Below are 11,997 nucleotides of genomic sequence, written 5' to 3'. Positions count from 1 at the left end.
GCCGGCTGCCACAGAGGGGCCGCTCTGCTTGGGAAGGCTCCGGGAGAGGAGAGACAGACAGGAAGCACCTCCAGGCATTTTGGTTGTGGTGGAGGGATCAAAACGCAGGAGAGATTTTACCCTCTCCCTCAGGCACTGCCATGGGTTGGGGGAAGGCGCTGCCAGCGGCATCGGCACCCGCACTTGTAGCAAAGGGCGGAGAAGCAGGGAAAAAGGGTTCAGAGACACATGCTTATGGGAAGAGCCAAATGCAGGGAAGATCTTGGAGCCCGAGGGATCCCTCAGACAAGGATTTACAAAGATAATCACCAAGGACTTCTTTTCCTTTCTAAAGCTCCCAGCCTGAGCGCCCGCAGTGCCAGAGTCCTGCAGGGCAGGAGGAGATGCTCTGGGCCAGGGCTGGAGGAGCGACGCGCAGAGGGGCTGACAGAGAGAGGCGGCGCGGCTGCGGCTGGGAAAGTTGGGGGCAGCCTTGGCTCCAGTGGCCACCAGATGGTGGATGGCCGTTGGCATCCTGGATCGTGGCCACAGGAACTCGGAGATGCTGCCTCCCCTAGGTCTGGATTTCCTTCCCCAGGCAGGGGGGAATCGGGGGTGTTTTCAAATCAATCATACTAAAACAAATTAAAGAAATAATAATAATAATGAAAATACATCAGATCAAAGGCTTTTCTTAACTTAACCTTTACAAACGAAAACCAATGACTTCTTCACCATCTGCTCCCCCTGGGGCAGCCTGGCCCAAAGTGAGAGCTGGTGCTGGAGGGCCTTGGCTGGGGAAGGTGATTCCCAAGAGGCAGAGAAATGAACATCCGAGGCTGGAAAGTGCTACTCAGAGTCACGGGATAATAATCCAGGTTAGGAGTGAACGCTGGTGACAGATCAGTAAGTCTTTGGCTCCCCCTGTCTGATGCTGGCCCTGTCTGTAGCCTTTCCTGCTTTTCTGGAATATCACTTCCACATCTTGTTTTTCCCATGTTTTAACACTGTGTTATCATCTTGAATTTCCACTTCTCCCTATTTATTTCCTATATTTCTCGATCACATCAATGAGACGTGGAAAGCAAAAGCAGGTCAGTGGTACAAATTAATTCTCCTTGTCCTCTGTGCTAAGACTTGGTGACAAGTAGCTCATCATCTTTGGTTCCTCTGCTGCTCCTGGTAACATTAGCCGTGACCAACTCACTTGGCTCATCTGTGGGTTTAATAGCTGATTCAGTAGCACACGAGAAGAGAACAGGCAGTAACAAATAATTAAGGCTCAAAAGTGATGCCTGTGCCTCCTTTTCCCTTTGCCGGTGTAGTGACAGCATTGGTTTTCAAGTGACCATCTTCAGACCCCTCTCCCTGGAGGTCTATCCAGCACAACCCTGACCACCCCATACCGTTTCTCTCCTACAGCTCTGAGCTGAACCCCGACAAAAGTGGAGCTGTGAATGACTTCTAGAACTGCATCTACGCTTATGGAGATGTGGGGGGCAGAGGGCTGGGAGCTGGCCGTGACCTTGATATATTTCTTCCTCAATGTGATGTGGCCTTGCACAAAACCTCGTGCACACTGAAGCACTGCATATGGGGAAGGCTGGACTCTGTCCTGGAACTAAGAAAAGCTACCCTGGTGCTGGCTTTTCCCTGCTCCTCCAGCAGACTCGCACAAGCTGCTCCTGTGCAGCGAGCGTGGGCAGGAGCTGTCTCGAGGGGAAGGGACCCGCACGCCTGTATAAAATCACGGCAGCGATAGGAAATTATTTAAGAATGATGTTAGAAGCAATATCTTTCATAATTAAGACATCAATTTAACTCTAGAAAATTAAGTGGAAATTCCAAGTGGCACGTTAACTGGAAAATTTCCAACCAGTGTAATTGCATGGGTGGGTTAATTATTCTTCATTAAATAGAGCTGAAATCAGTCTCGATACCTCTCTATTATTGAAGATTGGCAAAGGCCGCGGGAGCTTATTGTTTCCCCAAGTTTTCCGCCTGCTGTACCTGAGGTGGGGGAAAAGCTCGTGGGGGACAAACTATGCTTGTGGAAAGTGGGATGGATGAAGGACCAAATCCAGTTTTCATGAAACTTAGGGGCAAATGAGGACTTGGCACCTGGAGAAGAGGCTACCTGGGGAAAAGTGCATTTCTCACCTGTGTTGTATGGCCAATAAAGCCCTACAAAGACAAAAAAAAAAAAAAAAAAAAGGCAGATTTCATAGATGATTTAAAAACGTGCAGGTCTGAACCTTCTGCAAGAGGCAGCAGGGTTACTCTCCCTTTTCCATTCTCCCAGCCTCTATCTGTGCTGCTCGTTGTTTGGCAGGATTTGATGACTGTTATTTCACATTCAAAAACTTAATTTGAGATATTTCATGTGTGTCCAAGCGGAACGTTTCATTAAAATCAATCTCTGGTACAAAGAGTTTGAAGCAAACAGTCAGTGGGATGTTAAGGGAATCAATTGCTCTCCTTTGCCAATGAGAAGAGAGCATGGAGCGGTGGGTTTGGGCTGTGATGGTGACAATTCCCACTGAGGACCATGAAAAACCCTCTAGCTGGCTTCTGCCATGGAACAAGTTATCAGCGGAGGTTTTAGTGTCAAAAAAAAGCAACTTGAAGAAATAACAAGTTTTTCACTCATCAAAAGAAATGCTCCAAGTAACTCCTCAGCATTTTTGCACTTTTGAGAGCCTCTGACTTTCTCTCTGCAAGAAGTATTTTCTTCATATGCTCACAGTGACGGACAGCAGAAGCAACTGAAAGGAGCAAAACCCAAGATTTGGGGAAAAAGAGAAAGCCTGTGAAATATTTTGCTGGGCTTCACCCCATCAGTATTTTCAAATGAAAATAGATAGAATGGAAACTTTCATTAGTCACAGTTTCTGGAGAAATTGTTTCCGACAAATGCCTAAGGGAACGTGAGGGCAGCAGGAATGCCCCTGGTGGGCTGCACACCGGCAGGGTTGGGTGTTTGCAGTGGCAGGGCCTGATGGACAGGACTGAACTTACATTTAGGACCCCTGAATGCTTCACATTCCATTGCCAGAGGCTGTCAGGGTCAATGCTGGCGGTGCGTGAGCCGAAAGCCCCGATGGTGCAGGCAGCAGGTCGGTGGCCGTGCCCCGGCAGCCCCGATGGTTCAGGAGCACGTTCCCCGGCAGCACCGGTGGTGCAGGCAGCAGGTCCCCCAGCGGTCCCCGAGCCACGCAGCATCGATGCTTCGGGCAGCAGGTGGTTGTCCCCACTGAGTGCTGTGTCCGAGGGTCGTGTGAGAATGAGTCCAAACGGAGCGTCCCCTGTTCCTCCTGGGCTGTCCTGTCGCCGTCCTGTCCACATCGGCCGAGCTCGTCCGTGCCGTCCGCTCCGTGTCTGCCAGCACCGTAATGGGCGAGGGGACGCATGCAGGAGGGATCCGCCACTCCGGGGAGGGGGAAGAGGGGAGAGGGGAGAGGAGAGTAAGAGAGAGGGGGGAGAGATGAGAGAGGGGGGATGGAGTGGGAAGAGGGGGGAGAGTGCACGGGAACTCTGAGGGGAGAGGGAGATGGCGAGGGAAAGGACCGGGCCAGAGGAGAGGATATGGCAAGCACAAAATGACATGGAGAGGGGAAAGGGAGGTGGTGAGGGGCAAAATGACACGGCGAGGGGGAAGGGAGATGGTGGGAGCAGAAGAGACACTGTGAAGGGAAACGGAGACGGCCAGCACGAAATTACTTGCATGGTGGAACGGGGAGAAGGTTATCGGGAGTGGCCCCCACGGCCTGACAAAGGGCAAGTCACGCTTGACCCATCTGACAGCTTTCAGTGATGGCATGGCTGGCTGGGGACAGGGAGACGGGGGAGCTTGGGGTTCTGATTTCAAATCAGTCTTGCTTAAATGAAAAAAAAAGCTGTTTGAATCTTTTTATTAATGTGAAATAAATAAAAGAAAAACAATCAAATCATATTTTGGGCAACAGTTGCCTGTGCAGGAAACCCACACCCCAGCAGGGGTGAAATAAGTCCAGCGAGCTGGCACGTTGGCTGGCTCCATGGCAAGGCTTGTCCCACCCATGGAATGACAAAAGGCACCCCGCTGCAGCCCAGGAAGCTTGAGTTCAGGCTGAGGAGAGGTGCATAGGGCTCTGGCATGACCCTAGCCCCTCACCTGCCTGAGGACAGAGCCCTAGAAAAGCACTTTTCTGATGGTGTTTCCCTCCTCTTCCTCTCTTCTTTCTTCCTCTTGTGCTCTGCAGCAGCTCCTGGCAGCCTGGCTCCTTCTGGCCACCACTCGGACTCTTCCTTAACCCATCCTCCGTGACAGATATCTACTCCCCCTGTGTGCAGCTCTTCTTTCTGGGCGGGCTGGAGGTGTCATCTTTGCCATCAACAGATTGAGACCGCGAGCTGCCATCTGCCCCATGGCGGCGCTTTTTCAGGTGAGAGATGAGGAACTGAATGGTTGACGATTCGATGATGATTTTCAAGGGAGGCTTTTCTGGATTTGGCAGTTTTGGCACAGATGAAGATGTGCTGAAGAACAGGAAAAGATGCAGACATGGTCTGAAAGCCAGGTCCTGAGTGGGAGCCCCTCTCTTCCTCACCATCCTGAGATGCACGAGCACAGCACTCAATTGCTGCCATCTCGGCCAAAACCTCTGCATTAGACCCTGCTCTGGGGCAGCAGCTGCAAGCGCACGCGATGACCTGCCCCACGCCAGCCGCACGCAGAGCACACGCTGTCCCACAGGGGACAAGGAAGGAGCGAGTGCTTGCTGCAGCACGTGTGATGGCAAAGCTTACAAGGGAGACCCAGAGCAAGACCTAGACCAGGCTGGTGCCTCCTGATCTTGGGGGACACCAGTCCATGGCGAGGGCTTGCAAAGCTCCCTCCCACCCTGTGCTAACCGTCAGAGGCACGGCCCTGCTTCTGGGATCCAGAGCGATCCCTGCCAGCCCAGGAGAACTGAAGAGCCGGCTGCCAAGATCACTCCTCGAGCCAGCTGCCAGGCCAGGCAGTTGCCTCATGGAGTATCTGAGGATTGCTACTGGCCATGCTGCCTGGGAGCAACTGGCACCGCTCACCTCAACTTGCCAGAAAGCTGGGAAGTGGAGTCAGGAGGGAGGGTGGTGTCCATGGGCTGGATCTGCCCCGGAAGCTGTGGCTGAGGTTGTGTGTGATGGTCATCTCGGCTCACCGCCTCCGGCGTGCTGCCCTGTAGTTATGGACATGAATCAAAACTTGGTGGTCTAAAGAAGAAGAGATTCTGTAACCCAAGAAGAGAAAATACAAAAGAGGAGCCCAGAGAAAGGGGAGGGGGGCAGAGAGCCCGGGGAAAGGAGTGAGAGGTGGTAGAAGAAGGATCAGAAGGTGCCTACTGAAGACTGGGCAGAAACTCAGACTCACCTTTTTGGCAGAGAGTGCCAGCTTCTTGGCTGGTGGTGGAGATGTGGAGCTGCTCCGCTTCACAGCGGTCAAGAGGGAGCGCTTCAGGTTGACCAGAGAGCAGCTGTCAGGAACAGCTGGCACAGCTCCAAGGACCACAGAGAGGTGCTGTTTGGGCTCCTGCGTCTTGAATGACGTGAGTGGCTTCTTGGTCTCAAAGAAGCTACCCAGGGTCAGCTCCTCTTTGGCCTCACTTGTTTTGCTAGTCTTGTATTGCTGAAATATTCTGTGTCCCTGAGGCAGGTGCGGGAGACTCTTGGGCCTCTGGGCTGCGTCGTAAGGCAGGGCTGAGTGCCCTTTCCGGATGCTGTGTTTTATTTTGAATGAAAAGGGCACGTCCTGTGGCAGCTTTGGTGGAAGCATTACATTTGCCAGATTTGGCCCCATGTTGAATGTTGTACGGGGCACAGAGACCCCAACCTCCTCCTGCCCAGACAGCTTCTCTGCAGGCTGCATCTCTGCTTTCTAGACAAAGAGAAAGACAGACGGAAGTTCAGTGAGGAGGGAATTCAAGGGACACGGCTCACCCAGGAACCCTCGGCTCAGTAGGTCCCTGCTGCAAACGGTCCTCCCATGTGCCCACCTTCCTTTAAGCTGCAGCCCCTGCCCTGGCAGAGTGGACAGAGGGGCAGCAGCTCCCAGGAAGCGACCTTCGGGACTCACCTGGCCCATCACTGGCTGGCTGGCCGGGATGGACACAGCCTTGGCAATGGGTCCCTGCAATCTCTTGCCGGTGCTGGGTGTTCTGGTGAAAGCAGAGAAGCGCATGTGTTAACTGTGAGGGGAGCGCCTGCAACGCTCTCCTCAGAGATGCACAAAAGAAACAGGAGCAAAACTCCTAGGAGGCGAGGTGCTCTTGACCTACAGCTCTTAATCCACCAGGGGCTGGACCTCTACCTGCCTCCCTGCTCTGAGACAGCTCCGTCCCGCCCCCTGGCTCGTGCTCCCAGCTCTGTCCCAAACGCCGAGAGCAGTGGGCACAGGGGCTGGGAGACACACGGTGCTCTCACCTCAGGTAGAAAAGCACATAGGCCTGCTGCTTCAGGACCACGTTGATGTTGGTGCAGCGGACAATGTCGTCATTCATTAAGTACCACTGCCCATCGCTGGCCTGCAGAAAAGAGAAGAGGATTGGGCTGCATCCGAGGATCTTCCTGGCCTGAAGAGCAGCAGGAATGGTGCCCGATGGCAGAGCTCCACTCCACAAAACCCGCAGACAGCCCAGGGGCAGGAGAAGGGGATTGGGCCAAAGAAGATCTCCGTGCTTCCTGCAGCGGAGCACAGCCTGTACCCCCCATGCAGTGCTCCACATCTGCTGAACGCCCTTCTTTCTGTGCACTACATGGACCCACGAGGACCCACTGGCACCCATCCCAGAGCGGGTGCCAAGAGAGCGCGCTGGGCTCACCTTCACATAGCTGTAGTAGTGCCCTGAGTGGCAGGAGGTCCCAGAGTGCACCAGCACGGCGTAGAGCTGATACTGCACAGGGTCCCCTTCATTCTCCGACATGTAAGGTCGGATGTCCAAGAACTCAGGGTATGTCACGCCCTGTGGAGAGACGATGTCTCAGGAGCCCGCACAGCAGACTGCTTTCTTGCTGGAGCAAGAGCTCATCTGTCCTCCGAGTCGCATGTCTTGAGAGAGGAGGACTCGCTCTCCCCCAGCAGAGGTGATAGTGAGAGAGAGAGCAGGATGAGCTGAACACCCACTGCACGGCTGGAGAGGGGCTGCAGCAGAGCTCGCACCGTGCACCTCCCACCCTGCTCCGGGCCGCAGGGCCTCGGGCCAGGAGACAGCCCCAGCTCTGGAGTGCCAAGTACTCACCTTGGTGATTTTGCCTCCATGAAAGTAGGAAAAGCGCTTCAGTGACACTGTGAGAACATTAGAGGCTTGCTGGATGCTGAGGCGTTTGCTCGCTCGCACTTTGGTCTTGCACCTGCACGGGAAGAGCTGGAGCTATTCAAGCTGTTCCACGGCAGATGGAACTGTGATCGCCAGGTGCTTGCCAGCCCTGGCCAGGCGTCTCCATTGCAGGCTTCCATGGCCACGTACCTCCCGGTTTAGCCATGGAGCAGGTAGAGAAGCCCTGCCTGCTTCCCTCTGGCACATCCGTGCGCCCTTTCCTGCCACAGACCCCCACACACTCACTTGTCACACATGTAGGCGTTCTCCTCGCACAGCATCTCTGGCCTCACAAACAAGTTCAGTGCCTTCTCGATGCTTTCAGCTTCCTGCAAGGACAGAGGAGAGGTCAGGGCACGAGTGGCCTGTCCACACCACAGCCTGGCTCCCTGCCGACACACTGGCCCCAAGAGACAACACACAGTAGGAGGCAGCGCAACACCACAATCTGCTCCTCTGCCGCCTGCACTGGGACTCGACAGCAGCAGGTGAAGGAACCTTGAGGCAGTAACGGTGCAGCTGCTGGAACAGCCCCTCCGAGAGCTGAGCTCCTCCCCACCGCGACCCTGCCACAGTACCTCGATCTCCACCGCCAGGTCCAGGAATGGTTCATAGGTGTCCGAGGGCGAATTGCACGCTTTGCACCTCACTGCAAAAGAAAAAGCCATGAGCACACCCTGACACAACGCCAGCACCCACCACCAACTCAGCACAGCGCAGGCAGTGCAGGATTCCCCCTCTCTGCCTTTGGGCGCCACGATTCACCACCTGGCAAAGAGGAAGGCCGGCAATTCCACTTTGTGTAGGGACAGCAAGAGTTGCCAGAGAGCTGGCAACAGGGGTTCCTTTGCTGGTGGCAATGGGCTGGGGACCCACAGCCCACAGCTTTTACCATCTCCACAACAGGCATCATGGCCCGCAGGCATTGCGGGATGGACCAGCTGCACCTCCACATAATTTACACCTACTTAGTAATTTCCCCAAGAGATTCTTCCTGCAAGGCTCTCGGGGAAGCAGCAGCCCTGAGAGCTACAGGCCCTGGCAGCCAGCACTCACCACGGGACCGCAGGAAGCCACCGAAGATCTGATGAACCAGCGTTGTGGTCTGGCTCTGCTGATCCAACCTAGAGACAGCAGCACGGTATCTGACACCGCCCCTCCACAACGGCCACCCCACGGGCCACCGCTGTGTCCTCAGGACACGTCCCCAGTGTGTTCTGGCCAGCAGAGAGCTGGCAGCAGGCGACTCACAGCCCCTGTCACTCTGCTCCCCGCATGGCACAGCTCCAGGGGTGGCAGCAGGCTGCTCGAAGCAGCACAAACCCCTGCCTGGAGCTCCGCGCTGGGCACCGCAGGCAAAGGCAACGCAGCTTCCTGGGACAGAGGGCCCTGGGAAGGCCTCCCACCCGCAGCCACAGAGACGGGGCTCAACTAGGAAGCACAGCTCGATTCCTCGGCACCTGCGACAGGATCCCAAACCCATTGCCCCCTTAGGATTTGGTGAGAGGAACAGAGCTATGCTGGGCCAGAGGAGTCAGGGCAAGGGAGCAGGCAGACAGCAGCCCAGAGCTGTGTCAGCGTGGGGCAGAGCTGCGCCCCGGAGTCAGCACCTCACTCCAAGCCAACCCGGGGGACACGTTCACCCCACAGTCCCCTCCCACAGGCACACGGGACCGGTGAGGGGACAGCAGAGAAGAGCAGCACGGGCTGTCAGGGGGCCTCACGTACTGGCTATAGACATTCAGGCAGGCCCTCTGCATGGCATCGATGATAAAACACAGGAACTCATGTGCGTCCTCCTGGCGGCCAAAGCGGATGTGCTTGGCGATCTCTGCAGGAGAGGGAGGAATTAGTAGCACCACGTCCTCCAACACATGCAGGCCTTCCCTCCCTCTTTCTCTCCCTCCCTGCCTTCCTTCCTCCCACCCTGCCTCCCTCCTTCCCTGCCTCCCTCCCTCTCTCAGGACAGAAAATCTGGGGATTGAGCCCCCTCAACCCAAACCAGATGTCAGGCTTAGGCTGGACACGGGGGAAGCCCCACGCAGCCCCTGGCAGGCTGCGAGTGTCAGCTCTGAAGAGCAGTCTGCCGAGAACTGTCCTGATCTCAAAGGTTCTGCTCTTGCATCGGTCACTGTTGCCCTGCATGGCTATGAAAGGGGAGCACAGCAATCCTTACTCTTGAGGTCTCTGATGAAGGACACCGGCTCTATCGTGCTGCCGCTGCTACCGAAAACCTGCAGTACGTGGTTCTCCATAGTGCACAGCATGCAAAATTCGCTTTGCTGGCCTGAAGCAGGAGAGAAGATGTTGGGGACAAAGCCAGGAGAGATGGAGGCATTCCACGGGACGGGCGATCTCTGGTCCAGTACAGCTCAGCCACGCTCCATCTTTCCAATGAGCTTGGTGCTGTGGCGCGGTTCTGGGCCATCCTGGGTATGTAGGGAGCAGCACATGCCGCCCCCAGCTGACGCAGCCCCAGTCACAGCACCGGCTGCTGCAACATCCCAGGCGGGACAGCATCCATGTGGATGGAAAACACATCCCAGGGCCAATCCCACCAGAGCCCTAAGGACAGGGCTGGAGCCGCGCAGGCTCCCCTTGGTCACAGCTCAGAGCAGTGCACACCGGGACACTCCCTTGCAAAGTCCCCCAGAACCAGCAGCGCCTGTCAGTGCGCCGTCTGCTGCCCTGCCTTCACGCAGTCCCCACAGGCAGAGACTGCTCAGCCCCACAAAGCCAGCAGGTCCCATTGGACCGGTCCTAGTCCTGGATATGCCCAGCAGAGTCAGCGCCTTCCCAGACAAAAGGAGGCACAGCTTGGGAAGGCTGCTATGGCTGGGAAAAGTCAGATGGACACAGGAACGACCTCTTGCTGGAGAAATGAGGCAGGAGGGAGCAGACATGTCCTGACACCCACACCCTAGCCAGAGCCAGGCTTCCCCACTCACAGGTCCGGCTGTGCTCCCTGGAGAGCAGGTAGTTGGCGAGAGGAGGAGTGTACGTAAGGCACTGCAGGGTGGCATTCAGGAAACAGGTGTTGCCTAAGTTTTGCAGCCCGGCGCCGATCCAATAGGTCTGCTGCCACTTCAGGGAGAGGCGCTCCATGGGGAAAAGCATGTTCTTTGGCATGGGGATCCCATGCGCCTGCTCCAGCTTCTCCTTGATGGCCATGGCCATGCTCGGTGGACAGTTCTTCATCTGCTGCAGGAGGGGTTCCTGTTCCTGGTGGTCCAGCTGTGGAAGGATGCAGCCCCTGAGCCAGCCGCTCCGGGATGGGACGTGGTGGTCCCTTACGGGGGGAGCTGCAAGAGGGGTCCCTCGGAAGGAGACTGCCTTAGGATGCCAAGCCCCAAAGATGCAGTCCTGCATGGAGACAACCAGAGAGCCCTCACCTTGGAATTCATCTCTTCCCTCAGCTGCTTCAAATGCTGCTCCTTCTCCGCTCCGTCCTTCTCCAGGGGCTCCAGGTCCTGGAACAGAGCCTTCCAACAAAGAAAGAAGCCCATGATGCCACGGTGGGACTTGAGCTGCCTCCCAGGCACTCGAGTACCCTTTGCCTCGACACCCTCCTCCGAAGCCGTAAAGGCATTTTGGTGCTGGTAGGGCCATGAGCACATTGCCAGGGGGAAAAAATCCCTTGTGGTGCTCGACCGCAGCCAGGAGCTGTGTCAGCAGCTCCTCCTGCTCCTCCAGGGAGGAAGATGACAATGCAGTGCCATGCTAGGAGGGCTGGCTGCCCCGTGGGGACAGACTCCCGCCTACTTGGCCAGAGACCATGGGCTATTGGTGCATGCAGGACATTTGCCCCAAGGCTTTCATTGCCAACCATACTGATGACTTGAAAAGTCATCGCCCCCAGACCTCACCTGTGCCTCCTGGTCAGCCGTCTGGGCCACCAACTCCTCGAGTGTGGCATTGTCCATCCTCTGCTGCTCTTGCAGCTCATTCAGTACCTGCCTCGTCTGCAGAGTGGACCTGGCCAGCGAGACAGGGGCACGGGCAGGCTTAGCCTCCATGGGGCTGCCGGGCCAGCGTGCCCCAAAAGCGGGTGCTCGCCGGCCTCTGGGTCTCCCTCATAGCCCCGCGGGGTAGGAAACCCCCTGCTGTCCTCTTACCCAAGTTGCTGTTCTTCCATCGTCTGTAATTCCTCGTCCACACAAGCTTGTGTGGCCTTCATTTCCCGGATTAGCTCGAGGAGAGCCTGGGAGAGCGTGATGGCTCCAGAGAGGGGTGATGGGGGTGAGCCCCAGGGGAGGGTCCCTGTGAGTGTGCCACACACACCCTGGGAGCCCCACAGGCACTGTGGGACACACAGACACTGAGGGACTCAAGGACACAGAGTGCCCCACGGACACTGAGGGACCCACAGCGAGTCAGGGACTCAGAGAGCGAGTGCCCCACGCACACCCGGAGCCACACAGACACCGAGTGACCCCCAGGCACCCCGTGATCCCGGAGACTGAGTGGCCCCAGGCAGTGTCACAATGGGGGGAGGAACGGGGCTCATTCTCACCTCACCCGTTGCCAGGTGACACCCCCCCACTCCCGCCCCCCCAACCACCCCCACACCCCACACCCCAAGCCCCCAGGAGCCTGTGGGCACCACTCCCGGTCCCTGAGGGGCTTGGCATGAATTTCTCCCCCGCGCTGGCAGATGCCCAGGCCCTGCCGCCTTCTCCCCTGC

At 56.6% G+C, this 11,997-nt stretch overlaps 1 protein-coding gene across 1 annotated transcript; it reads right to left on the bottom strand.

Moving 5' to 3' along the window:
* Positions 1 to 3,974: 3,974 nt before the first annotated feature.
* LOC128850897 (ubiquitin carboxyl-terminal hydrolase 36-like) lies at positions 3,975 to 11,736 on the bottom strand. Its single transcript, XM_054055931.1, has 15 exons — positions 11,180 to 11,736; positions 10,706 to 10,795; positions 10,262 to 10,547; positions 9,490 to 9,600; positions 9,042 to 9,144; positions 8,370 to 8,437; positions 7,892 to 7,962; positions 7,560 to 7,642; positions 7,236 to 7,347; positions 6,819 to 6,959; positions 6,421 to 6,521; positions 6,074 to 6,155; positions 5,372 to 5,875; positions 5,050 to 5,180; positions 3,975 to 4,497 (listed from the first exon to the last, which is right to left on the bottom strand). The coding sequence occupies exons 1-15, from the start codon at positions 11,327 to 11,329 to the stop codon at positions 4,293 to 4,295; spliced, it is 2,238 nt and encodes a 745-aa protein (XP_053911906.1). The 5' UTR covers positions 11,330 to 11,736; the 3' UTR covers positions 3,975 to 4,292.
* Positions 11,737 to 11,997: the final 261 nt, after the last annotated feature.

The sequence above is a fragment of the Cuculus canorus genome, unplaced genomic scaffold (assembly GCF_017976375.1).
Source record: "Cuculus canorus isolate bCucCan1 unplaced genomic scaffold, bCucCan1.pri subtelo1, whole genome shotgun sequence".
Classification (NCBI taxonomy): Eukaryota; Metazoa; Chordata; class Aves; order Cuculiformes; family Cuculidae; genus Cuculus; species Cuculus canorus.
Note: the sequence above shows the minus strand (reverse complement) of the source record. Positions and strands in the feature narration are given on the sequence as shown.